Source organism: Zootoca vivipara, chromosome 7 (assembly GCF_963506605.1).
Source record: "Zootoca vivipara chromosome 7, rZooViv1.1, whole genome shotgun sequence".
Lineage (NCBI taxonomy): Eukaryota > Metazoa > Chordata > Lepidosauria > Squamata > Lacertidae > Zootoca > Zootoca vivipara.
The window spans coordinates 39178697-39205298 of NC_083282.1; the positions used below are offsets into that span (position 1 = coordinate 39178697).

General features: G+C 41.1%; 1 protein-coding gene across 4 annotated transcripts in view; it reads left to right on the plus strand.

Moving 5' to 3' along the window:
* The window catches only part of SSBP3 (single stranded DNA binding protein 3), a 170592-nt gene that overhangs the window by 109827 nt on the left and 34163 nt on the right, over positions 1-26602 (plus strand). For all 4 annotated transcript variants that reach the window (XM_035123053.2, XM_035123054.2, XM_035123055.2 and 1 more), the window contains exon 5: positions 13397-13486. In XM_035123053.2, coding sequence (XP_034978944.1) covers positions 13397-13486 — 90 coding nt within the window. The remainder of the gene's footprint in view (positions 1-13396; positions 13487-26602) is intronic.

Sequence of the window (26602 nt, forward strand, 5' to 3'; positions counted from 1 at the left end):
AGCAAGTGGACCACAGCCACAAAATGCCAGGAGGAAAGGGCCAGAGACTTATAAACTCGGTGTATCATTTTCTCCTTCCGCAAAGGTGTTTCGTTGTGCCTTTTGATAGTAGTGGAATCTTCTGATAGTAGAATTGCTGGCAAAATATGAGCCAGCAGTGCAGCCGTCTAATATTAGTGTGAGTTTTCTACACACTATTAATTGAGAGAGAAAAACTATATTAAGAAAAATTCGGGGTGGGGTGGGGTGGGGAGGCAGCTCGCTATCTGGCCTCTGACGAGTCACTATTCCTAACACACCTTACAAAGTTGTTACAAGGATTAAATTAAACGTGCCATTGTAAAGCAGCCCGAACTCTAGAAATGATAGATAAGCTGCAGGTGAACAATTTCTAGAGAACTGAGCTTTCAGTTTTCATATGATCCATTCAAATCCTCCCTTCTATTCAAGTGAGGCAGAGACAGAGCTTAAATTCAGTTGGTGGTTCTGTATGTCAGAGCTCCACCTCTTCTTCCTCGGATTAAAATCACAGAACTATTAGCTTGCAGCTGAAATGCAGGGCACCAAAATCCTCCCATTTCATAATAGTTTAAAGGCTAGATGGGCCTTGCTTAATTCCCTCCCCTGCCCTCCCCCCCCCCCCAAGCCTGGCTGGTTTCCAGAGAGTAGGGCTTCTGTGTAAGCAACAGGCAAATTGTTTTCATAGCTAATCTGGAGTTGGAGAGTGAACTGCTGTTTGTCTTCCACGGAGCAGGCCCCAGTCTGCCTATGTGTAAATCACACCAGGAGTGAGGTGCGAGATAAAAGAACAGAATAACCATTCCTGTGGAGATTACATCACTGCCTTCTGGTGGAATGACACACTCCAGATACTCTACCAAAACATTGTCAGGACTGGGTGAGGATGGTTGTGTTGTACCTCCGGAAGTTTTTAAGAGAATGTTTAGCAGTGAGGGCACCTCCGTCTCCGCCCCCACCCCCATCCCGCCTTTTAAGCAGCCAACATTTAATTCAAACCAGAGAGCCATAGAAATTCCTGTTTTGTGGAGGTTATTACAAATGGCAGGCTGGGGAAAGTATAATTATGGTGTTCCACTTGTATGGCTCTTGACTAATTATTTCTGAGGCCTGAGGAAGAATCAAGTGGTAGAGTCCTAAGCTGGTACGTGTGGACTGTACCGCTTCAGACTGCAAGTGCCGGAAGCTGCTCTGAATGCATATTAGAAAAACAAACAGACAAATCCCAGCATGTCGACAAAGGCAGGGCTGGACTGAAACCTTTCTGTATGATGTGCTAGGTTTTTTGTTTTGCTTGTAGAAAAGTGTGTTTCTAATGCACCGCCTCAAAGTAACACCTCGTTTTGCCACGTGCGTAAACTACGCCTGAGTGTAAGCAGTATGAGGTTTGAGAAATCCAATGGTGGTCCAAGTAGGAGTTGTTGGAACTGGAGTCTAGAGTCAGTGTTGCAGCCTCACATGGAAACCTCTGAAAAGTCCCCCCCCCCTGCAGCAGCACACTCTGCAATAAATGTAATGTTGAAAACCTTGCTGCGTTTCTTCCATTCTAATTGCATGCAGTGTCTTAAGCCACTGCTGTCATAGACCTGACATGCAAGTGCTCTGTTTTGTACTTTGACTCTCTCTGATCTTACTTTATTTAAATGGATGTTACTTTTGTTTTGAAACTTACTCACAACCCCACCTGCCTATAGCTGGTGTAGTAGATTAGAACAGCGTTTCTCAACCACTGTTCCGCGGTACACTTGTGTGCCGCGAGACGCTGGCTGGTGTGCCGCGACGTGCGGCGACGAGAGGGGCGATTTGCATTGTCACGTGCCTGGCGGCCGCCAATATGAAACACTTACCCGCCAGAAAGCAATATTTCTCCTCCTCTTTCCCAAAGCTCAGTGCAAACGAGCCTGGCGGCCGCCAATACACAACACTGGCCCACCGGAAAGCAATATTTGGCAAGTGTTTCTTACAGTCATAATTATAATATAGGGCGGCACAGAGTTAAATTTTTTAACTTTTTTTATGGTGGTGTGCCTCGTGATTTTTTTCACGGAACAAGTGTGCCGTGGCCCAAAAAAGGTTGAGAAACACTGGATTAGAAGGCTGAACTATGAATTGGGGAATTCCCCATTTTAAATCTTGCTTCATTAAAGGCCTTAGGCAAGTGACTTCCTCTCAGCCCCTTCTCCATGCCCATGCCCACCCCCCTCCAAAATCTGCAATGTGGGGATTATAATACTGACCAACCTTACAGGCTTGTTACAAAGATGAATGAGAAGCACTTTCAAAGCTCTTTAAAACAGTAGTCTTCAACCTTTTCCGACCCAGCACCCACCTTTAACCCAAACATGCATTTGGGGACCCATTTCTTCATCTTTTACCAGATATTTGCATGGCAGCAGTGCTCTTGTGGTGACCCACCTCAGATCAGTCCATGACCCCACTTGTGGGTCCCGACCCACCAGTTGAAGACCAGTGCTCTAAAATGTTATGCAAATTTCTGTTGCTTTTATTCTTTAATGAACAAAAATAAATAAAAAGAGGCTGCAGTGCGGCCCTTGGGGTGGAATGAATTGTTCATTTGTTTGAAGCTGTATATGAATATCCTAAATTAAAGGGTTGGATGGGACCTCAGCTCTCATCTAGTCCAACCTCTTGCCAATGCAGGAAACCTACTACTACAAAATCCCGGCTTGGTGGCAACACCCAACCCCTGCCTGAAAAGCTTTAACTTTAGTTCACACTTTCCAAGAGGGTTTCTTCCACTGGTTGTACAACTCATGCCATCACAAAGTTCTTCCTAATGTTCAGTCTAAATTCCTTTTCTTGTAATTTGAACCCTTTGGCTCAGGTCCTACCCTGCAGAGCAACATACAATTAATTTGGTTCTTCTATCTGACAGCCCTTCAGATATCTGACGATGACTGTCACATCTCTTCTCCAAGTTAAACATACCCATCTCCTTCCACTTTTCCTCAAATGACATGATCTTCCTTGTCACCATCTTTATCACTTTCTTCTGTCTCCGGTCCATTTTGTCCACACCCATCTTAAACTTTGCAGCCCAGAACTAGAGGAATGACCAAAGCAGAATAGAGTAGACACTACCAATGCTCTGGACATTACTCTTGAATTTCTACCGTACTTCTGGTGACACAACCTAGAATTCTATTCTACTCTTCCTACTCAGATGAAAAACTTTATGTTAATCCCTGTTTAAAAATTGGTTTGTTAATTTTGGGCCAGATTTCCATCTTGCTGCGATCATCTTGGATCCAGATTCTGTTTCTGAAAGGATCAGTTGCTAAATTGGGTGTTGTCTGCAGATCTTCATGAGCATCTCCTCCACTTCTTTGTCCAAGTTGATTATAAAATACCTTCACTTTGCATTAGATCAAAATCAGCACAAGATTCCTACTATAACTATCTTATAGGTCGAGGGCACAAAAAGAAAGCTGTGTAATGGGTTCATAGTCTGGACTCTGCATCTAATTACAAAGGCTTCAGATTGACTAGTGTCAGAATGCAGACGGAGTTGTGTTTTGTGTTTCTGAGCCAGAGAATGCCCAGGTTGCTCTGACTAGATCTTGAATTAAGAGGAGCCCTTCTCTTAATAAATGATGCTCTTTAGCCTGCTGCATGTAACCACTGTCTGCAGTCTTCATGATGAATTAGTCAGCTGTGAAAGCACCACTGAAATGGAATCATTTTTCTTTTCTTTTTTAGTATGCATGTCTGAAACCTGGTTTTGTTGTCCTTCCACATCAAACAATCTTCAGCTGTTGTGGAATCTTTTTGACTTTGTTTCCAGCTTTGGATAACACAGGCACCCCCAAACTGCGGCCCTCCAGGTGTTTTGGCCTACAACTCCCATGATTCCTAGCTAACAGGACCAGTGGTCAGGGATGATGGGAATTGTAGTCCAAAACATCTGGAGGCCCAAAGTTTGGGGATGCCTGGTTTAACAGAAGAAAATACCGGTAATCACTTGTTTGGAGAGCTGTGGGCTCTCGTGACAGCTCATGATGCTGTTTGCATGCAGTTGAAGGTTAGAGTTGGGTAGTTGAGTAGATTCCATCATGTTGAAGTCAAAATAGTGGCTCATCTTTCCTCTCCGCCCCACTAAACTCCCTTTGCCCCTCATAACTTTTTTTTTTAAAAAAATCTCTGTGTGGGATTCCTACAGATTATTTAAGCATCCAGTTCCTCGCTGTGTTGTTTTGTTCAATTTCTTTTGCATTCTGACCTACATCATTCTTTATTTGCAAAGCTATACTTGCAGGCAGCAGTAATAAATCAATTAATGACTCTGATGAATCATTTAATGGCTGACAAAATAACACTAAAGCCAACAGCTTGGATCTCTGTAGCAGTACCAGAAGACGCTGGTTGACTCAGGGCTGGGAGACGAAACAGCGACTGTTAGCTCAATTAGCACAATTAGTGTGCGATTTAAAGGCTTAGACGGCATCTGCTGGAGTGTACCGAGCCGGTGTGTTGACTGCATGTCTAAGTTTGGAAGCAGAACTCATCCATCCAGATTTTCATCATTATCTGTGCTGGTTCATTTTTAAAATATAATTAATGAATGTCAGAAACTGCCCCATAATTTACTTTGCATTTACAGCTAAGTAGAAATTCTGAACCTTGTCTCCCATCCTGCAGAAATCTGTCAGACCTCCCACAAATGCAGATGTTAAGTTCTGCCCCAAAGTAATGATGCTTCCCAGAAGTCTTGTAACTCCACCAGGTGCTCCAAATGGCTCAAGCAGTTGCAATCGCTGCTGAACATTTTTCGGGGCACAGTGTTTTTAATAATGAGATCATTTATTGGGCACAGTTAACCCTCTTTACATGAGCTTTGCCTCCCCCCTTTTTAAAATCATATTCTGTTACAAAAATATTCATATTATATCACAGTAATATGAATTTTGGGGTCTGACATTTGGCAGACCATGTGACATGGTAGTACTGAGCTTGTTTAGGCCTTTACTCTACTTTAGAGATATAGCAAAGAAATATCCTCAAGGGCAGGCACCCCCAAACTTTGGGCCTCCAGATGTTTTGGACTACAATTCCCATCATCCCTGACCACTGGTCCTGTTAGCTAGGGATCGTGGGAGTTGTAGGCCAAAACATCTGGAGGGCCGCAGTTTGGGGGTGCCTGCTCAAGGGTCATGCACTGTCTTCTTATGAGCCAAATTGTTAGAATAATGCCTGGATATCCCTGCCTTTGGAAAGGTGGCTTTTGGGAACAATATGCTGCAGGCATGTTGAAGAACATTCAGGTTGCAAAGAGAGAAGTCATCGACACAAATTTTCTCCAGCCTGTGAAGTGCAGGATGGCTTGGTGGTGCAAGTTGGTGAGAGAGTTGGCAAACAACTTTCAAAGTAACCAGTTCAGTAACATTTCATGCAATCTCATAATGATCAAGCAGCTCAAAAGACTTGCTAATCTTACTGCAACTGTTTAGCTGCTGGTCCCCATCACAACCTGTGATTTGCATACAATAATACTATAGCCAGACCTGATGTCTACTCCCAGTTAAGAAATTATTTTATATAAGGAGAGAAAAATGTGTGGAAAGGATACAAGTAGGCTGCTACTTTACTACCGTTATAAAATATAACCTGTATACGGAATAACTCTTCCAACCCATTACTGTGACACTCTCTTCTTGGCATCACTTTTCCTAAATGTGACCCAACTCCCTCCCTTCCAAGCTTTAAACAAGGACTCAGCTAGATTGGCAAAGAAAAAGCAATTTATACGCGTTGTACATGCAATATAACATTGTGCCACGAGGTGCTGCTGTGGAGTCCCATTTTTCTCTACCTGTTTTCCCTGCTTAAATTTGCAACACATTTAAGTGAAACTCTTCTTTGATGTGTCTAGATCCAGCTCAAATCTTCTCTACTGGCTTGACTTTTTTTCATCCTGTTGCTCTCATCCCTCTGCCTTTGTTCACTACATTCTGCATAATTTATTTAATAAAATACTTACATTGCTCTTTCACTTTTCTGACCTCAGATCACTTAGCTAGTTAACTTTTTGTTACCTGTTCTCTGTGTCTAGGATTTTCTCTTCCTTGGCCATTCATCACCATTCTCCACCTTGGCAGCTTCTAGTATTGAGGAGTGACAGACAAATGTCAAGAATTGCCTAACCAGGTTCTCTTTTTATTCTGGCCCTATTTTTAAGAAGGCTTTTCAACCCTGTCCCTCCCCTACAGCATCCTGGTTACTGTATGGACCTTACGAAGGGAAATTGTCCACTCATATGATGATAAGGTCACCAGTGGAATGAAGCATGACTTCCTTCCCCCAAGTTATCTTATGACATAAGAGATAAAGAAACATGCCACAATCCCAAATCTTAGTGCAGCACCTTGTACATAGGAATCATCCTCCCAGGATCTATTGCTGGTGTGTTTTTTATTTATTTATTTATTTTATTTATGTACTGTACTGCCTTTTGTCAGAAAACCACAGGGCGGTTTGCAACATAAAACATAAACAGGCAATGTATGCCAGTGGATATTATCTATCCAGTACAAAAATTAACACAGTTACATAAATGCGATTATAATACGTGTGTGTGTGTGTGTGTGTGTGTGTGTGTGTGCAAGAGAGCGAGAGCGAGAGAGATTCTCATAATATAAATTACTACCTACTCTTCTCAGGTACAACTGTGAAACATCATACATACCTAGAAGCAAAAGCCTAAAAATAAGGGAGGAGAAAATCATCAGCAAGATGTCTAAAGTAGAAAAGCAGTGCACAAGAGCGCTATACAAAAGTAGCTCTTAGGCACTTCCAGCTCTCACCTGGGAACCTTCAATTTCTCTCCCAGTCTCTCACCATGGGAGATCCTTAACTTATGCCCTCTGTTGGCCACTTTCAGATGGGTGTAGTCTTGGGCCTCCATGCAGGTGTGGTAATCCCTTGTGGTGCCTTCCTTTCAAAGTGACTCTCACTGGCATTGGTTGCCTGCAGCATGCCCAGCTTCTCTCTCCTTATCCTGAAAAGCACTCTCAGGGTGGGCAAGATCCAGTTTGCCTGCTTCGATGCAGCCGCAGCCGACAGTTAACACTGTCCTGTGCACGCAGTTGCTGGTGAGTTTTATGCAGGAGAGAAGCCTAATCCAGGGTAAATGGATGATTCCTTCAAGTAACAAGGAACTGGAAAGTTCAGTGATCTTGTGAAGACCTATCCTTGCCATGTTAGATGTAACGCCACCCATTGTGGTTGGTACCCAGTGGTGTGAGTTTCTCCCTCACTTGCTGCCTTGGCCTTCCTGACACTTTGCAACCAGAGTCCATTGATTTGGAGGTTTGCTCTTGCTATCATAGATGAACTGCCATTTGGAGGATGGGGGCACTGGGGGGTGGGGAGAGAGAGAGAGAGAGAGAGAGAGAGAGAGAGAGAGAGAGAGAAGGCCACACTCCAGCCTTCTAAATAATGCATCAGGTCTGGTAGATGCGATTCTTGCTTTTGCATTCTGTTCAGGGCACTGGTGGGCCTTTTAATTATTAAGTTCCAACCAAGTGTCACAATGCGTATTGAATTGACATGTGTGTATCTTGGAAAAATAACTCCCACGATTTGATGGGAGGTATGCCTGTGCTAGCAGAAGAGGTTTTCATTGTACCCTGCATTCCAACTGGCAGCTGTGCAGGGCATTCCAGGCCAGCCAGGAAATGTAACAGATGCCTTGCTGCGTCTGCAATATGTCCAAGTAGAGAGGTTGTGCACACCACACAAAGGGACCATGATACCTGGCAGTTCGTTTTCCATGGCTTGGCTGCATATCCGGGGTGCGTTTCATGCCATTGCAGATGAAGATCATTAACTGTAGATCTATACATTTGACTTTTCTTTTCTTTTTTGCCCAGCAGTACATCGAATACTATATTCTTTGCTAGTTTACACTGGCAAATTTTGCATTATAAATAGCAGTGCTAAATACAGTGTGCAGGATTCCGTCCCCCACCCCCAATGTTTAGATGGTTTGTGGAACTCTAGAGTATCTGAACTGCATTATTCTAAGCTGTTTTTGGGATCTATTTAACTCTGGGAGGCTCACCAGCAAGGGATTATAGTATGCTGGAAATCTCCTGAAACAATAAAATATTGGCTGGCAGCTTTATTGCGATGCCTGCTGTCTTTGGAAGAGCAGCACTTTCTGTGATAGAGAGCTTTTATTAAAAAAAAAAGTAATTGAGTATACTGCAGTTTGGAGCTCTATCCTGGACATACTTTCATTAAGACCATTCATTCACTTTACAGAGAAGTTACACTATGTTTAGTGGCCTTAGAATAAAATTTCTGCTTGCTCTTTTAAGATGACCTACAAAGGAGTGAGAAATTATGCTTGTTTCCCTGTCTTTCCAACTTTATGATGTAAAAAGAGTGCCTGCTTTATGATTTGACTGTCCCCCCAATTGGTTTACAACCTTTCTTTTCTACCCTTCCCTTTTCTTAAAACACACACAAATATGCACACTTGGGATAATAATTTTTCTTGGCTATTAATTTAGTCTAGGAGTTTTTGCATGCACCCCTACTCCCCCAGAAGATCACTTCTGCCAGGTGTTTCTGAAATCACCATTGATTTTTAAAACCTTTTCCCTTCTTGATCAGTATTCCTGTACTTTGTGCTTGTGATATTCCACTAGATTATTCACTATCCATTAGTATTCCAGAGCCAGTAATACTTGAATTTATAATAAAGCTTTTAAAAACATATTTTTCCTCTACTCCATCTCCCACCCCCAGCTGAAAGAACCTCTATACTGTACCTGGTAAGAAAGAAGGAAAAAGGTGTACAGGAAATATATAGAAAGTCTTGCAGATTTCCTTTAAATCAGGCTTACAGTTAAGGGTTCAAAAGTGTCTTCTGTACAACTTGTCAGCAGGTCTGAGCAGTCCTTTCGGAGGAAAATTACTTCTGGGAACAGCAGAGATGGTTGTATTGGATTAGTATAGAAAGTGTCTATGGACTCAGCTACACAGCTGCAAATAAAACGTTTTAAGTGTGTTGTAAAGTGATATACAAATAGATGGCGATAGTGAGCTATGAAAAATTCAATGTGTTTTTCAAAACTTTTTTTAAAAAGCATTTTCACAACATTTTGTGTGTGTGTGTAGATTCCGCCTATCTCAGTATGGTTATTAGAATTGTTCTATTTGTAATACAAGGACACCTATTCAGATCCCATTGTGCCATGCTAAAGGCATTCCTTCTTTTCCCAGTAGCTTTTGGTGTGGAACTGAAAAGGGAAAGGACAAACTTTCCTGACACTTTGCTACTACTCCATCCTGGCAGGATGAGGCAAAGGAGCTACAAATGACCCCATTAAAAGTTTTTGGGTTTTTTTTTGGTAAGATTTTAAATGATGGATTTTTTTAAAAAAACACAAGAAAAAATTAATAACTACACAATTGGAGAGATGAACCTGGACAAGCAAAAACAAGGATTCAATATTTCAATTAGTGCTTAATTATTTGGTAAATATTAGTCAAGCTACGGTAAATTCAGGAGTGACCCCTGGAGTGTTATACATGGATACCAGCGGTCAATACTACTGATTTAAACCATTCTTAGAAAAACTTACTTGGTGTGCCAGTAAGATGAGATGTTCCCATATCTTTCTGTACCAAAATTTAACAGTGAGTAGGGTTTTCTTTTTTTACTTTTGCAGTATATAGTTATTTCTACTTTGGCAACTGTCAAAAGGTGATGAGTAGTTGATTGCATAATGCTTCCGCTTGGTGCCCTGGAAGGATATCCTATAATGTTGCTCCAGGTCCTATGATTATCCGACAAAGGTGTCTGCAACACCAAACACGTTTTATCCAAAAATCTAAACAGCCAAACATGACCACCATGTATTTGTGGTTGGGGATTCCTGGTTCATCACAGCTCTGCCAGCATGAGTGAGATATTAAACTGAAATGTTTGCACTACCTGGACAGGACTTTAAGTATACAAGCACATAAATGGTAAATGTGTGCACTTTAATGAATGTCAAATGTTATTTTTATTGACAAAAATACTGCACCTGTTGGACCTGGAATAACTGATACCAATACACCTTGAATCCCAGAATTTTGGTCATAAGTTGTTGAAGAGAAAGAAAATGGTTATACTGTACTTAATTATGTCTATAAAGCAGAATGTGTCTCTTTCTAAGGAATAAAATACCTTCTGTCAATTACTTAGGGTGGTCAACAAATGCTGTAAGGAGAGGCTTTCTTCCAGAGACAAATGTGACCAGTGTATAAGAATTACTGATCTGGTACACATGTGTAAGGACCATAGTAAAAAAATGGAATCCCATACATTTTAATGCTTTTTGCATTCAGCCTTTCCATTTCTACCCAGTGGAAGTCTGAACCATGTGATATATTGGAACTTTGGATCTCCTCCTTAGCTAAACTCTTTTTCCTCTTGTGTGTATGTAAAAATCTCCCCCCACCCCTAATTCAGAGACAGACAGAGACAGAATACAGGTGGTGACCGATTAATTTGTGTCTGGAAGTCAGCAATGGTGCATTTTGAGGGCAGGATTCTTTATCCTCCTTTAGAGCAAAAAACTGGCAAACACCCAAGTTTGCACAAACATCGTTTTGGCATATGAAGTTGTGCTGCAGCTGCCTGACGAGGATGGGGAGTGCACAAGCCTGTGGGTCACTGTTGCTTATCCTCATAATGCCTGTTTGATGCTTTGTGCAAGCACAAGAGTCGTGAGCTAGTTAAGGGCACACAAATCTGTGGTGTTTTAAACTCCATAGATGAAAAGCTGAAGCAGATTGGTGGTTGAGAAATGGCACATAGGTCCTTATTTCCATAGTCATGCTGCTGTTGATTATGTAAAAAACGCCATTCTATGTTTTCAACTACACTAGCTTTCGTTTCGTGCCTTTTCCTTTATGCCTCCAATATCGTCTTGCTACTTGGCATCCTTTTCACTTTTAAAAATAGAAAGCGAAACAGTTCAATGCTAACAGTTATGCTGACCAGATACACAATACGGGTGATGGGTGATGATTCATCTTTGGTATAGACTTCACTTTGCTTAGTAAAAGGGGGGGGGGGTCAAGCGAAACCAAACTTTTGCCATTATTTTTGCTTTAACTAGGAAGCTGCTAGGTTTGTTCTTTACAAAATTACTTGGTTCAGTTAGTATAATTCCAGATATGATTAAGAAATTATATTGAGGTCTATTAATGACCAAGCCTTTCCCCCCAAATCCCATATAAACCTCATAAAATAGTGCCAAAGATCAAATGAGGACAATCTGGGGAATTAAAGTAAAGGTCAGAATTTGTGGGAGGAGAAGGAAACTTGAGTGCCAGAGTGTGGTGAAGTGGCTAGAATGTTGGCTTTGGATGTGGGAAACTCAGATTCATATTCCCTGCTCAGCTATGAAGCTTGCTGGGTGGCCTTGGGCATACCTCAGAACCTACCTTGTAGGGTGATTTTGAAGCAAAAAGCCTGTGTTTCTTTGGGAGGAAGGAAGAGGTAGGAAGTTAACAATTAGATGGCACCCATAGCTTGACACTGGAGAGACCACCATAAAAGTACTGGTCCCAGGTAATATGGGATACAGTATAGTTTTACTGGAAAAAATGGACTTGCAAACTAAGTGTTTTGAAAGGCCAGAATAAGATAGATAAATTTATTTCTGTTTGGTATGATTTTGTGGTTTATACAAATATTAAGTAACATGGGCAGTGTCCATTGCCCGTGTACAAATCAGGGGTAGGCAACCTAAGGCCCGTGGGCCGGATGCGGCCCAATTGCCTTCTCAATACGGCCCATGAACTGTGCAGGAATCAGCGTGTTTTTACTTGAGTAGAATGTGTTATTTTATTTAAAATGCATCTCTGGGTTATTTGTGGGGCATAGGAATGCATTCATTCCCCCCCCCCCCAATAAAGTCCAGCCCACCACATGGTCTGAGGGACTGTGGACCAGACCACAGCTGAAAAAGGTTGCTGACCCCTGGTACAAATGGATCTGGTTGATTTAACCTTATTTATCCCCCTCCCAATATTTTTCATCATTGTGAATGTTTTATTAACAGTTTGATTTTATATATTGATCACCTGCCAGTATACATATCTGGAAAACAATTTAAGTTGTTTTGATTTGTATTTATTCTAAATTTGGTTTGTTTATTTTTAAAATTGTGCTTCTGAATAGGAATACTTGCTGTTTGCACTGTTATACAATGAAAGCATATCTTAAAACTCCAATAAAAAATAATTAATAAAAACCCAACACATAACCCTTTTTGTTTTTAGTTACAGGTAGGTAGCCGTGTTGGTCTGAGTCGAAGCAAAATAAAAAAATTCCTTCAGTAGCACCTTAAAGACCAACTAAGTTTTTATTTTGGTATGAGCTTTCGTGGTATCTGAAGAAGTGTGCATGCACACGAAAGCTCATACCAAAATAAAAACTTAGTTGGTCTTTAAGGTGCTACTGAAGGAATTTTTTTATTTTCCTTTTTGTTTTTGTTTTTTGTTTTGCTTTGCTTTAAATATTCACTACAAAATCTCATGTTTTATGAAGCAGAAATGAACATTTCCAGCTTCTGATACATTTAGATGAGATTGCGAATTGTGGTGGTGAATATATTTTTCCAGAGCAGGAAATGTCTGCAGGGGCTTTTACTCACATTTGCTTGAACATGAGTAAAACACTTAGCACAGGAGAGGCTAGGAACTCAGTGGACAGGACAGCCCACACTGGGACAGTGCGGATGGGATTTTCATATGTGCCCCAGTCCACAGATACATATTCGCATGTTCAAGCAAACGTCTAGACAATTCTCATGATGTTGGTAACTGGCATTATATTTATGAAGTTTTTTAATTATAACAAGAATGAGTGGGGTGGCTGATAACTCATTATTTATTGGATGAATAACCATGTTTTACACTGAAGAAGACCCCAGATATTGTAACAGAGGCATCAGATTGTGCTTGTGCAAACCCATAGCTCAAAACAAAGGAATTTTCCATCTTCTTTGACTGTGGCATGCTTTGGTAATTTCAGTAGGGTGGCTTAGCTTTGAAACCTGCTGCAGTTACTGCCATTAAAAGTGTTTTTTGCACAAGTTTGCTTGATGACGGAACCAGACTCCCAGTTGCACATTAATCTGAATGGCAGCCATTGGCATTCTATTAGTCTTAATGGCACATTCTTACAATGTGAAGTGTTTGATTTCCTTTGGGTAGGCTTGATGATGATGGTATTGGTTATTGGTTATGTGCTAATTGATGGAGCTGTGAGATGTGTGTTGACTTCCTTTTCAGCTGACCTGAAATCAGTGCTGTTTATCTATACGTATATTTTCTTTCTTTTTTTGTACAGAGTGCAGCTGCAGCACCAAGTCCAGTACTTGGAAACATTCCTCCAAATGATGGAATGCCAGGGGGACCCATTCCTCCAGGTTTCTTTCAGGTAAGAATTGGCTCTCCTGACTTTTGTTGCTGTTTGCTGCATGCATGAGCATGAATGGATTCTTAAGTAGTTTACAGATGCACCATAGTCTCAGAGACACTTTTAAAACAAAACTGCCAGAAGTACCCAATTAGCTGTAATATTATGCTCGGTTTCCCTTAACCTTTGTTTTTGCAGTGTGTATGTGTTAGCTTTCTCTGGTCTGGAAAGCAAGATTCATTTTTTTGTTTTTACAATTCAGTATTTTCCAAAGCTGCTTTTTAAAAAATTATTTATTTGTTGGTCATGGTCATGACAGGCTTGTGTGTAATTCAAAACATTCAGGATTTGGATCCTTCTTCTTTTCCTTCTGGTTAACCACTTGATTTTTTCCAACTGCCATCACTGAAATCTTTTAAGAAAACCAGCTTAAGCTCTAGCCACAGGCAGAAACCCATCCAGCCTGTCATGGCAATGGGAGAGAAACCCAGTATCTCAATATCTGCCTATTGGAGTTGACTTCATTTCCCCTTGAAATTTCCCCTTTTTAAAGCAAAGGTTCCCTTTAGCCTTATGTGATTTCCAAGTAATAGTTTTGTGAGCAACACCTAAGGTGGAGGACATTTATGGTTGAAACAAGGGAACGAGGTTTAACAGTGATTTTCAAGCAATCGGGATTTTTAACAGGTTTTTAATTCTCCAAAATGCCTCCCCTCTGTGCTATGTTATGGCTGGGCTAATTGTGCCTCCTTCAAGGGCCATGTTGGGTACATTGGGAGCTGCAGGATGCAGTTAATATAAGCCACACATTGATGGTGGTGGTGGTTTTGTGTTGTTTTGTTGTTACATATAGGCACAGGATTTCCAGCACTTACGTGATCTAAATTTGTAACTGCTAACTCCCAATATTTGTAAACTTCTGGCAACTCATTAAAAATATTTTTAAAGCAATAGAATTCATAAGATCTAATAAGTAGCAAGTTTAGTTTGTTGCCATTTTATTTCTTGTAACCTAGCATATTGTGACTAGTATGTATTCATTTTAATCTCCGTAATCATGAAGGATAGCACCTTCTTAAATTCATGAACACTGGGATACCTCATCCTAATGAGTGGCAATGGTCAATCAAAAAGGGACACGTGAACATTAAGCCATAGGTTTAATTGATTACCAGTGTCCTTGGTAGTTATGTTCATTTTAGTATTACAGAGCTACATATCAGCAAGAATCCTTTCTAAAAAGTTATGAATATTGGTTGTAGTCTGGAAGTATGTTTTACCTTATTTGAGTTACTGACTGTGTGCAAGAAAAAAAGTACTGAGCGATGAATACTTTTATCAAAGTTATGTGGTCTGGATTACGATGCTAAAACTACTAATTCTGTGGATGGGGCTTGTTAGCCTGCTGTATTTATTAATTTTTTTAAAAAAGGAATGATATATTTGTAGGACATGTAGGAAAAAGAGAATCTCTTGGTTCTGAGATACTAACAGAGGCTTAAGCGAGTTTTTTTATATTGGTGGAAATAAGTGAAAGAAGATGTGAGATGGGAACATCTGCCAGCAATTCAAGTTTTGTATGCCTTGGGTAAAACATACGTAGATTTTTATTTTGGTCTGTTTGATAGAGAGAATCCTCTTTTGTCAATGTTTTTCAGAGGATTTTTGTTTGTTTTTGGGCAAGTGTTCCGAACTTAACAGTTCAACAAGCTGACACTGTGCTGAACCTCTAATATATATACTAAAGGTATTTATAATCTGTCCCTCTGTCTGAATGTGCTGGGGCAGAGATACAAAGTACTAATAAAAAAATCAGCAATAAGATTTAGAAAGTATAAAACTAAATTCAAAGTTCAACCAGGCACACTTTTGAGCCTGCTTTCATCTGCGCAGAGATGATGACACGATTTCAGCACCATGGAAGGCCTCTGCAGACACACAGAAGCCCATGGGCACCACATTGGGAACCCTGTATTAACCTATAGTTAAAGTAAACTATAGGTAAAGGTAAAGGGACCCCTGACCATTAGGTCCAGTCGTGACCGACTCTGGGGTTGCGCGCTCATCTCGCATTATTGGCCGAGGGAACCGACGTATAGCTTCCAGGTCATGTGGCCAGCATGACAAAGCCGCTTCTGGCAAACCAGAGCAGCACATGGAAACGCCGTTTACCTTCCCACTTTAGTATATATATTAAAGGTTCAGCACAGTGTCAGCTTGTTGAACTGTTGAACCTTCCTATTTATCTACTTGCATTTTGACGTGCTTTCGAACTGCTAGGTTGGCAGGAACTGGGACCAAGCAACGGGAGCTCACCCCGTCACAGGGATTCGAACCGCCGACCTTCTGATTGGCAAGCCCTAGGCTCAGTGGTTTAACCACAGCGCCACCTGGGTCCCTAAAGTAAACTATAGTTTAATTTAAATGAGTAGTGTGCTGGTACAAGCTGCTGAGGTCACAGGTGCTTAATTCCTCCTCCTCCTCCTCCTCCTCCTCCTCCTCCTCCTCCTCCTCCTCCTCCTCCTCCTCCTCCTCCTCCTCCTCCCCCCCCAAATTGAACCCAGGCCTGTGAATTGTTTATCTCCAAACAAACATACAGGATGTAATAAGCCAAGAGCAAACCTTGGTTTAACGTGACATGCACACCACGCCATTGTGGTCCTTTCCAGGTTAAGAAGGATATTGCTTGAACTTCTGTATTTGTAACTAAGGCAGGACAAAAGAGCAACTGCTCAGCTGACAATGCCTGCTCTTGTGTCTGGCCTGAGGTCAAGCAGGTCAGCAGACCAGTGACGGAGAATAACAGCTATAACTATCTATGTTTTCCTTTGGATTTGGGGGGGGGGGGAGAATCACAAAAAACCCATTTTTAAAATAAAAGAAGTCAGAAGCTGCACCCTTTGGCTTCAAAACATTTGCAAATCAGAATGCCAAAAGACAGAAATAGAAGCAATAACAAACAATTCAACTTTTTATCACCTTTAGTTTAGTTTTCCAAATTCACAAACGGAGGGTTCCAGTATATGGTGGAGCCTCCCCAGCCCTGTTAGTGTCGATAGTGGAGGCTGCTTCTCTCCTTTCTCTTTGCCTCCAGCTAGAAAGGGCAGGTGAATGGGCTGGTAGTGAAGGAGAAGGAAGTGTAACAGCCACCAAGTAGCTACTGGCCACTTGCTCGCCTGACCCCCCCCCCCACTCCCCATTTCCCCAGAAGAACAGGATGGGCTGCTAGATGGCCAACTGCTCCTCTTCCTCCCTGCAATAGCGGTCACTTCAGGGTTTTGTCAGCCATCAGCAGTGGACTGCTTGCCAGCCCATGGGCCTTAGCAAATGCTCAACAGCGCCAGCTGCTGATACTGCGCCTTCCTTAGCAACCAGTCTGCACCTCCTCCAGAGATAAGGCAGGCTTTGCAGCAGTTAAAGATGGGCATGTGTTGTCTTTTACATTATGGTGTAAGGTGCATTGAAGGGTCCAGACTCTTTATCTAGTTGCCTAACCCTGCTCTGGAGAGGGCGGTGGGGATTGGAAAATGAGATTCTATATGTGCTTTGAGTTTTCTAGCAATGCTCGGTTACCTTATGTGTTCTTTCAGGCTCTTTTGTGTACGGTTGTTGCTGTACACTTGGTGGCCGTGTATTTTCCTGCTGATTTTTGAACTCTGTGTGTAGCATTTTGAAAAATCTCTCTGATGAAATGGAAAGTTGAACATAAATCAATGTCTGTTGCTGCTTTAGCTATGCATCAGCAGTTAGTGAGGGCTGCACCATAACAAAGCACTCTCAAGTTTGTGTTCCTACACTGCCCCCTAATGCATTGAGACCTTGGGAGCCAGACGATGATGGTGTTCCTCAGCACTTTTGCATTTTATTAAGCTTTGACTCCCTGCATTTTTCCATGCTAACTAACTACATTTGTTTACTAGTTTATAATCCTGTTGGTAAAGCAGAAACAAAATTAATGTTGGGGGGGGGGAAGGTAAGATTAAGAGCTGAATTGCATAAGCCTGATCCTCTACATGGATACAGATCACGCCCATGCTGGAAATGACATTCAGGGAGGCAAATGCAGTTACACATGATGTGTGCACAGTTGTCAGTCACTCTGGGAACCTGCCATAAATTGGTGCTTCCTGCCACATGTATACACACTGAAATGGACAAGTGTGTATCATACCTGAATGAAATACACACGATTTCTTCTATGGAAATGCTATTCAGCTTAGACATTAATTTGAAGTGTGTGTTCTTGCTTGTAATTTTCAAGTGGCCCGTCTTTAGAAATCAAGTTTCACATAGGTTGTTTTATAATGGTGACTGGCTTGATCTAGTTTAAGGAACTGATGTGCAGAGAATAATTTTGTTTGGGGGCTGTAAACACTATATGATTATTTCAGTTTTATTTCCGCTACTTTTGGGGTCTGATGGACTCACATCACCATAGAATGAAATGCCAGTCCTTGCTATTTAACACTTGACAATTTGTTGTAGTATCTTAATAGGAGAGAAACAAGAAAATGCAGCTGAAATCGAAAATATTGCTTCCAGCCTCTCCTATGTAAACACTGTTGGAAGTGCTGTTGACAGACACATCTTCACCATCTTCATTTGACAGGATTTCCTTTCTTACCCCAGTGGCTGTAGATAATTCCCTGCTTAACAATTCTGATTGGAAGGAGGGATGGCTGTTTCCCCAAACTTACAATGGAGCACAAAAGCCTTCCATTCTAGGCTTTGGGGTCTTTCAGACCCAGTGGGGGGGGGAGTCCTCTTTATTTACCAAGATGTCACACATTCGCACCAGTTTTTCAAATCTTTCCTTGGAACTTGCCACAAAGGGTGTTCCGCAGCCTTGCAATTAAATTCCCAGGTGGTTTCCCAGAATGTAGTAGGGTCACAAAAGGGGGAAAAACAGGACTGTTGCAGCACTTTGGTTCACTTATGCATGGCTGCTTAGAATACGGGAAATGGTGCGGAGCAGGGACAGCCCTTTGGTATTATGAGGGGTATATAGCCATTGTCTTTACTTGCATGTTTTCGTGAGCTACTACTATGGAGATTCTCCATGCATTTGTGGGCAAACCTCAGAAGGTTGTGGCTGCCTGCATGAAGTGTCGCCATACAGATGCAGTTTTTTAATTGGCCCTGGCTTACTTGGATTGCTGCCGACAATGAATGTTGAATTAGAGCCCAATCGGAGACATATGCACAGCATTGGGAGTTCGGAAAACCACCCCTCTGGCCTGAAAGCAGGTTGCTCTGTGAAGGCAGTGTGGCTTGAAAGATGAGCCTTTTTGATTATTGGCTTTGGAAGCGCTGCTTTCTGAGGTTTCAGAACACTTCTAATGGGTGTTTTGTGAGGAGGCTATGGATGTGAAGACTACATTGGAGTCATTAAACCATTTCTTAGTCTCTAAACGAAATAAGATGTATGTTTAGCAGTACCTGAATAAAACCAGTCAGTAGACATCGTGACATTGTTTTACTCAGATACTGCAGTACATTAGTGGATCAGTAATAGTAGTTACCATGTTTTTTCTCAATCTGCCACTTTTTTTTATAATAAAAATGCTTATCGTCAATAGCACCTGCTTTGCACACAGAAAGTCCCAGGTTGAAACCTCAGCATCTCCAGGTACGGCCGGGAATGTTGACCACCTGAAATTCAGGCACGCTGCTGCCACTCAGTGTAGTAGACAGTAGTGACCAAATGTACCAATGGCCTGACAGTGTAAAAAGGCTTCCTTTGTTCGAATGCTGGGCCCTTACAATAACATACATCAGGGTATTGTATAAACTTGTATTATTTAAGTAAAATTAATACAGTTGAGATAGACAGACAGATATGGATATATACACACTCATACATACATACATACTGTATATACATATACATACTCACACTCCATAAGTTTAGATGTTTCTTATTGCAAGACTCCTTTAAACATGTATTGACTATCAAGTGGATTCTAAAAAGTAAATAAACAATTTACATAGATTTTAAAAAATTCCCTTCTTTAATCAGCTGCAGAAGTATTTTCCCCCTTCAACCTAATTCCTGTTTATAGGGAAATGTGAAATTATAAATCTTTCCAGTGTCCTTTTGACAATGCACTTGCTTCTGTTTGTTGTGGGTGAGCTGAATAGCTTCTAAAGTCAAGTCCCAGTTGTGCTTAAGAAATTCAGCAGAATGGATCTGCTTGGGACTCACAAATACCACTTTCAGCAGGTGATCTGCTAGTAAAATAGTTCCATTCAAGCACCTGTTCTAACCTAGCTTCTTGCTACCTTTGAAATGCCCTTCTCAATCTATCTGTTCTTGTTTTCCTCCAAAGTCAAACCCTTTCTGTGCCTTTTTCTATAATAGTAACACTTAGGAATACTGCACATTTCAAATGTTCATAGTAGGTTCATTGCCTTAGCTTAATCATCTTTAACAGCAGCCTGTAAAAAAAGGTAAAGGTAAAGGACCCCTGACAGTTAAGTCCAGTCGCAGACAACTCTGGGGTTGCGGCGCTCATCTCGCTTTACAGGCCGAGGGAGCCGGCGTTTGTCCGCAGTCAGTTTTTCCAGGTCATGTGGCCAGCATGACTAAGCCGCTTCCGGCGCAATGGAACACCGAAACCAGAGCAGTGCACGAAAACGCTGTTTATCTTCCCACTGGAGTGGTACCTATTTATCTACTTGCACTTTGGGGCGTGCTTTTGAACTGCTAGGTTGGCAGGAGCTGGGACTGGGCAACGGGAGCTCACCCCATCGCGGGGATTCGAACCACCAACCTTCTGATCAGCAAGCCCAAGAGGCTCAGTGGTTTAGACCACAGAGCCACCCTCGTCCTCAGCAGCCTGTACGGAAGGGCAATAAATACTATGAATGAAAAAGTTGGTGGTTATGTTTTGTGTTCGTTCATCTTCTAGGACAGTGTGCTGAAGACCCCTGATTTCCTATCCTCAGTTATGTGACCATTTTTTTTGAAAGTTAGCTTTAGTAAATAAAAGTTTATCTGCCACCTTGAAAGATGTTTGTGACAAAGTGCCTGAGACTTGCAAAGCTTCTCATTATCTCCTAGATTCTTAAAGTGAGCAGTTGGAGGCAAAATAGCTCCCAGCGCCATTACTTTGTATCACCTTCTTTCCTCCAAAATTAGGAATCTTCACTAGACAGCCTGAGGTGGGAAAACGACTTTTCTCCGAGAAGGAGAACGAAGTCATGAGGTCCCAACAAGAAATTGTAATGATTCAGTCCTGTCATTTGTAGGCTTGCCTGTTGAAGATTAAAATGCAACTCATCAACTGGTTTCCCAAACTTTTAAAGTGGAATGTTGATTTTGTTAAGAGCGTTTCTTCTTGGTCTAGAGCAGACTTCCCCAACCTCGTGCCCTCCAGGGATTTTGGACTACAACTCCCATCAGTTGCAGTTAACATGGCAAATGGTTAGAGATGATAGGAGTTGAAGTGAAAAATATCTTGAGGGCACCGGGTCGAGAAGGCTGGTCTAGTTCCATGGCACAAAGTCTGGTGTCGTTCCCGATATCTACTGTGGACGCCCCACACTTAGCCAACAGATTGTCCTGTCCCATCATTTCAGTATCACCGTGTTGGTCTGAGCTGAAGGAAACACCATGCAAGTAGAATATCTTGAGTGCTTAAGAATAAGGTTGTAACTGATTCCTAAGCAAAATTTATGCTTTTAGCAACAGAGCAACCTTATTTTATAGAATCCATCTCCCAGCATGGACAACCTTGTAGCTTTGATCAACATGTTGGGATTTCCCTTATTCTTAGGGTATCTATTATTAGTTGAGTGGTAATTAAGGTATGATCAGCTGAATTCCATTAATGCCTTCTGTTTGCTGCTGGTTCCTCTGTAAGATCTGAACCTGGAGGCAGAGACACGACAAACCACAGACTTCTATATTTTCCTTCTTAGTTGCCTGTCATTTTAGGACTCTAAAATGTGTTTGCATTCCGAGTGTCGTGTATGTGGTTTGAGAGCAAAACATTAATCCTTGGGAAAGCAATGCAAGGGCCTGGTGCTTTTTAATATTCATCTCACCTACTGCTAATGTTGTCATGATTAACTGTGGAGTTCTTAAGTAAGGGGGAGATGATGCTATCTTCTGGTGTAGAAAATACCTCTTTAATCTTAGTTGTGTTTCCTACTAAAATACAGAAGTCTCTTTAATGCAACCCTGTATGCTTTTATGAAGGATTCTAGAATTTATCCAATAAAGTATTAGTTGTATAATTTTCCATTAGCATGTGAAAATTACATCAGATTAAAATTTGAATGCATTTTCTCTTATTGGAATGTGTAGCAAAAATAAAAATAAAAATTATGGAGCATTTTCCTCTTGCAAAGTTTATGTTGTCAATACCTCATTGGGCCCATGCAACGGGGTGAGGATTGCTGCATTCTTTGGCTGTGCTTGAAAAATTATGGGAAGCTCACCATTTCCCCCTAAAACATGATCTATTGTGGCAAAATTGCACCTGAAATATATAAATGTAGCCACATGTGTGATTGTGACCTGTGTATTCCCTTTCCCGATAATGGCAACTATTTTTAATAGCTTTGTGCTGAGCTGCATAATAGGGGGAAAACTTTAATTTAGTTAAGTGACAATAACAAATAATATACAGATCTATGGTATTTGTTAAAGGGATGCTCATGTGTTTTTCTTTATATCCCCCTCTAATTAATGTTACTAAAACCATCCAGGCCGCAAGAAAAAAAAAATCTAGAAAAAATATTAGTAGCTAAATGATATATGACCAAGTAACTCTAAGGGGGTGTGTGTGTGTGTGTGTGTGTGTGTGTGTGTGTGTGTGTGTGTGTTTAAATAAATGTAATTGAAACCCCTCCCTTTGGTGGCTATGGCACTATTGAGTATCTTAGCACTAATGGTATTAGACATATGCATTGCCAGATCCTCGTTAGATTAACCCTTTCCTATCAGTATTATTCCTTGAAGAAAATAAAATGCTATTGTTTCCCTGTTTAGCTATTTGGCTACACTATGGTCACACACACACCAGAGCAGCTGAGAAGAAGGTACATATGGTAGGGAATTCAGTTATTTTTCAGAAAGAGGCAGCCGTTTTGCCATGGGCACTAAACATTTGAAATCAAAACAATATGAAATGGGGAGCTATTTAAAATATGGCGAATTGGTCACTTGCGTTCAGAGTGCAAACTGATACCTCCAATAATACATTGTTGACCTAAGAATATCTTTGGGTTGTACAGTTGGATGCCATTGTGATCAGTGTTACCCAGTGATTCTGTCACAAATCTCTGCGGCTGCTCTTTCCACACAATTATTATGGTAGTGTGGCTGGATTTCACGCTGTTGTGAAATGATAGAATCATACAATAGAATTGTAGAGTTGGACGTTCACCCAGAGGGTCATCTAGTCCAACCCCCCTGCAATACAAGAATCTCAACTTTCTAAGATTGATAAATTATTTGAAAATAATATGCAACAAAAGAAATATGAAGTCTGAACTATTTTCATAGCGAGGTGAACATAAAGCTTGGCTTAAAGCAATATATACTCCGGATTGTATTCAAAACTTCAAGTAGTGCTGGGATATTCCTCTTATTTTATTTTAAATTTTAGGATTACCTCCTCACCCGCTTGCTTCTCAGCACAGCTCCTACAGTGGCTTTCAAAAGAAATAAAACATGAATTAAAAGCACATAAAATTCATAAAAACACTGCAACAGTAAAAACTTAATGAAAATAAGCATCAGAGAGTACTAAAATCATTAGATAGAGTTTCTAGTTCAAGAACAACCTAATCAGGAGGGAAAGGCCTGCTTTTGGTTTCTCCAGTTAACAAAAAAGCGCAACAATCTACTCTTGATTCTTCCTTGTTGGCCTAAATATAATCCAGTTTCTTCTAAATTGCCTGATTGTAGTGTTGTTTTTCTGTGTTATAATTTTATTTTCTGTAATTTTACTAGCCAACAAATTACTTTACTTTCTTTAACTAATTAAACTAATTTTCCTTTATCTGTTATTCTTCTTGATCTTCCTCCTTCATTGCTATTGATCATTTGTTCATTGAACGGTATCCTTGTTTTTGCAGTCATTATGTTCTCTTGTTTTCATCTTTCGAAGTGTAGTAATTCCATTAGAACCTGTGCTCCTCCAGATGTTGAACTCCAACTCTAATGCCAGCCTAGGCAACAACCATGAATGATGGGAGTTATAATAAAACAATGTAGGTTCTCCATCTCTGAGTTAATAGTTCTTTTCCTTCAACCTCCCACCTCACCAACCAATATATGAGAGTATCTCAAATTTCTGTTTAGGCCGGGAGGGTGGGATTCACCTAGGAATTGTAGTCCTAAAACATGTGAAGGACCGAGTTTGGGAATGCCTGAAACCAGTCGCATCCGTAGAAGCCCTGGGTACAGACTTCTGCTTGCACAACAAGGCTTTCTCTTTCTCCTCCTTCTCCCTGCATGCCCCTAAATTGGCTCAGGCAGGGGTCAGGAGAACCCCAGATCAGACCAAAGGGAAAAGATTTAGTCTTTTTGCCTTAATTATCAGGTCTATCGTGACAGTATCCCAAATAATAATAACAAAGTTGAAGAGGCGTCACCTCTTGCACAAGAGAGTAGTATTACCGGTAGTAGGCTCAGGGAAACACCACAGTTTGCAGAAATAGGTTTTTTTTAAAAAACCTACTAATTATTATTTTATTATTTATTAAATTTATACACTACCCTTCATCTGAAAATCTCAGGGTGGTTCACAATATAAAGGAAGGTAAGCCCCAGAATTGCCCATTGAGGACTCTGTCTGCCCAGTGGCCACAGATTGCTGACTGGTGGTGGTAGTGGAATGGAGCGCCCTGGGAAAGGGTATGGCTGGCTGGCTGGCTAAAGCACTGCAACATTTTTGCTGCACATTCCACTCATTCTTTTCTATCTCTGATCTGTTGTCTTTTCTTATTAATCTTTTGCTGCTTCCTCATAGCCGTCTGCTCATTGTTTGAAGCCAATGTGGTGTAGTGGTTAAGAGCGGTAGACTCCTAATCTGGGGAACCGGGTTCATGTCTCTGCTCCTCCACATGCAGCTGCTGGGTGACCTTGGGCTAGTCACACTTCTTTGAAGTCTCTCAGCCCCACCCACCTCACAGAATGTTTGTTGTGGGGGAGGAAGGGAAAGGAGAATGTTAGCCGCTTTGAGACTCCTTAGGGTAGTGATAAAGCGGGATATCAAATCCAAACTCTTCTTCTATTGTTTCTTTGTTTATGGGTGGTGTTAGCACCTCTTGTTTTGCCACAAGCTGCAGAACTTGCCATTTAATTTCTTCCCTTTCTTCCCCTTTTCATTGTTTGCTTATTTATCATTAAAATATTTGTGTTTCGCAAACTCATATAGAAAACATCTAAGCAGTGTACAGCAAATAAGAAATATAGGAGAGCAGAAACTTTCATAAGTCAGTCACATAACAAACATTTATACAACTGAAAAGGCCCATCGACACAAGAAAACCTTCAAAAGGCAACTCAGAATAACAAGCATGGATTTCCACCAGGAGCACATCCCACATTGCTGGCCCAGCCACACTCAGTGCCCCCTTTCCTCTAGATGCCAAGTGGGCCTTGTTCACACGGGGGACAGATAACAGGATTCCTCCAGCAATGATTGAGCTGCCACCGAAGGGCTCAGGCAGTCTTTAAGGTATCCTGGTCCTTTCTTTTGTTGATTCTACTTGTACCTCTCAGTGGGTTCTCTAACTTGGTCCTGGTTGGATTATCTGCCATATTACTCTTTCTGGCTGTGGTACTCTACAGCTTGCATTGAATGCAGTGGCCTTGACTTCTGAGTAAATATACAAAGGGTTATGCTACAAATATACATAGGTATTCCTAGTTAAACTTCTTGTTTGCAGTCTCTCACCCCTTTTATTTTTATGCATGTAAATATGATCATGATTCTTTGCTTTTCTCTCTTTTTCACACGGAGTTCCTGTTCACAAGAATCTGTTGCTTCGTATGAATTCATTCTATCTCCTGCTTATCTTTGATATCTCTATATACCCCGATTTAGTCTTTGCATTCTTCCGTTTTTGTTGTTGCTGCTTGTTAAACCCTGTATCTGTTTCTCAGTTTCGTATCTTTATGCTCTGTACTTTTATTACATCTTATCAATGGAACTCCTTACCAGCTGATATTCATTTAATTAGATCTCTTCCTCCTTTTTAAAAAAAGCTGTAGCCTACAGTTGCAACTATACTTAAAACGACAGATTAGTAATTATGATTTTAGGCCTTTTTAAAACATATTAATATTAGACTTGGGGTGGGGAAGGGGACAGGTTGGCAACACAGCATTGAGTTTAAACTCTGCTCCTCCTGTATCATTTTCCAGATTCAAATTGCACTCCCTGAAGCTGTTACTTGCTCTGCATGGGACTTTGTGGTACCTACATGGTTCATCTCTTTGTGGGGAAGGCTTCAGGAAAATGTGGTTTCATTAGAGGAATATCATGAGGAAGTACACCCCCATCCCCTCAACACAGTCCTAATCCAATCTGGAGGGTCCCACAATTGCTAGGTCCTTTAAACATACATACATACATACATACATACATACATACATACATACATACATACATATCCTTGTTTATCTTGATCACAGATCTCCCTGTTGAGTTGCACCCTGCCTTTAATTGTGTTTGGCTTCCTTCCCTGTGTTTCCTTGTTGTTTTGTTGTTGTCTAATTTAGATTATGAACCCATTGAGTAGGGCTGTTGCTTTATGGGTTTTGTACGGCACCTCATTTTTAGGCACTTCACAACTAACAATACTTATTATAAGAAGAGTCATCTTCATCAGCCTCCTGAAAGTTGACCAAGAAGAAGAAGACTTCCCTTGGCAGGGACTGCCTAAATGCTAGAAGCCTTACCCAGAAGTCTCTGCTCCTAGATGACATCTCTTTTTATCTGCCAGATGGCAGAACCTCCATGGAAGTGCCTGGGTCATGGGGGTGGATATATAGGAACCCTACGTTTCTGATGTTTTCAAGCGGCCAAGCTGTTGCTTTTTGGGGTGTTGCTTTTAAGAACATGGGATTTAAAAATAATCTATAAAACTTTCAATAATTACAAGAGAGGCTGCATA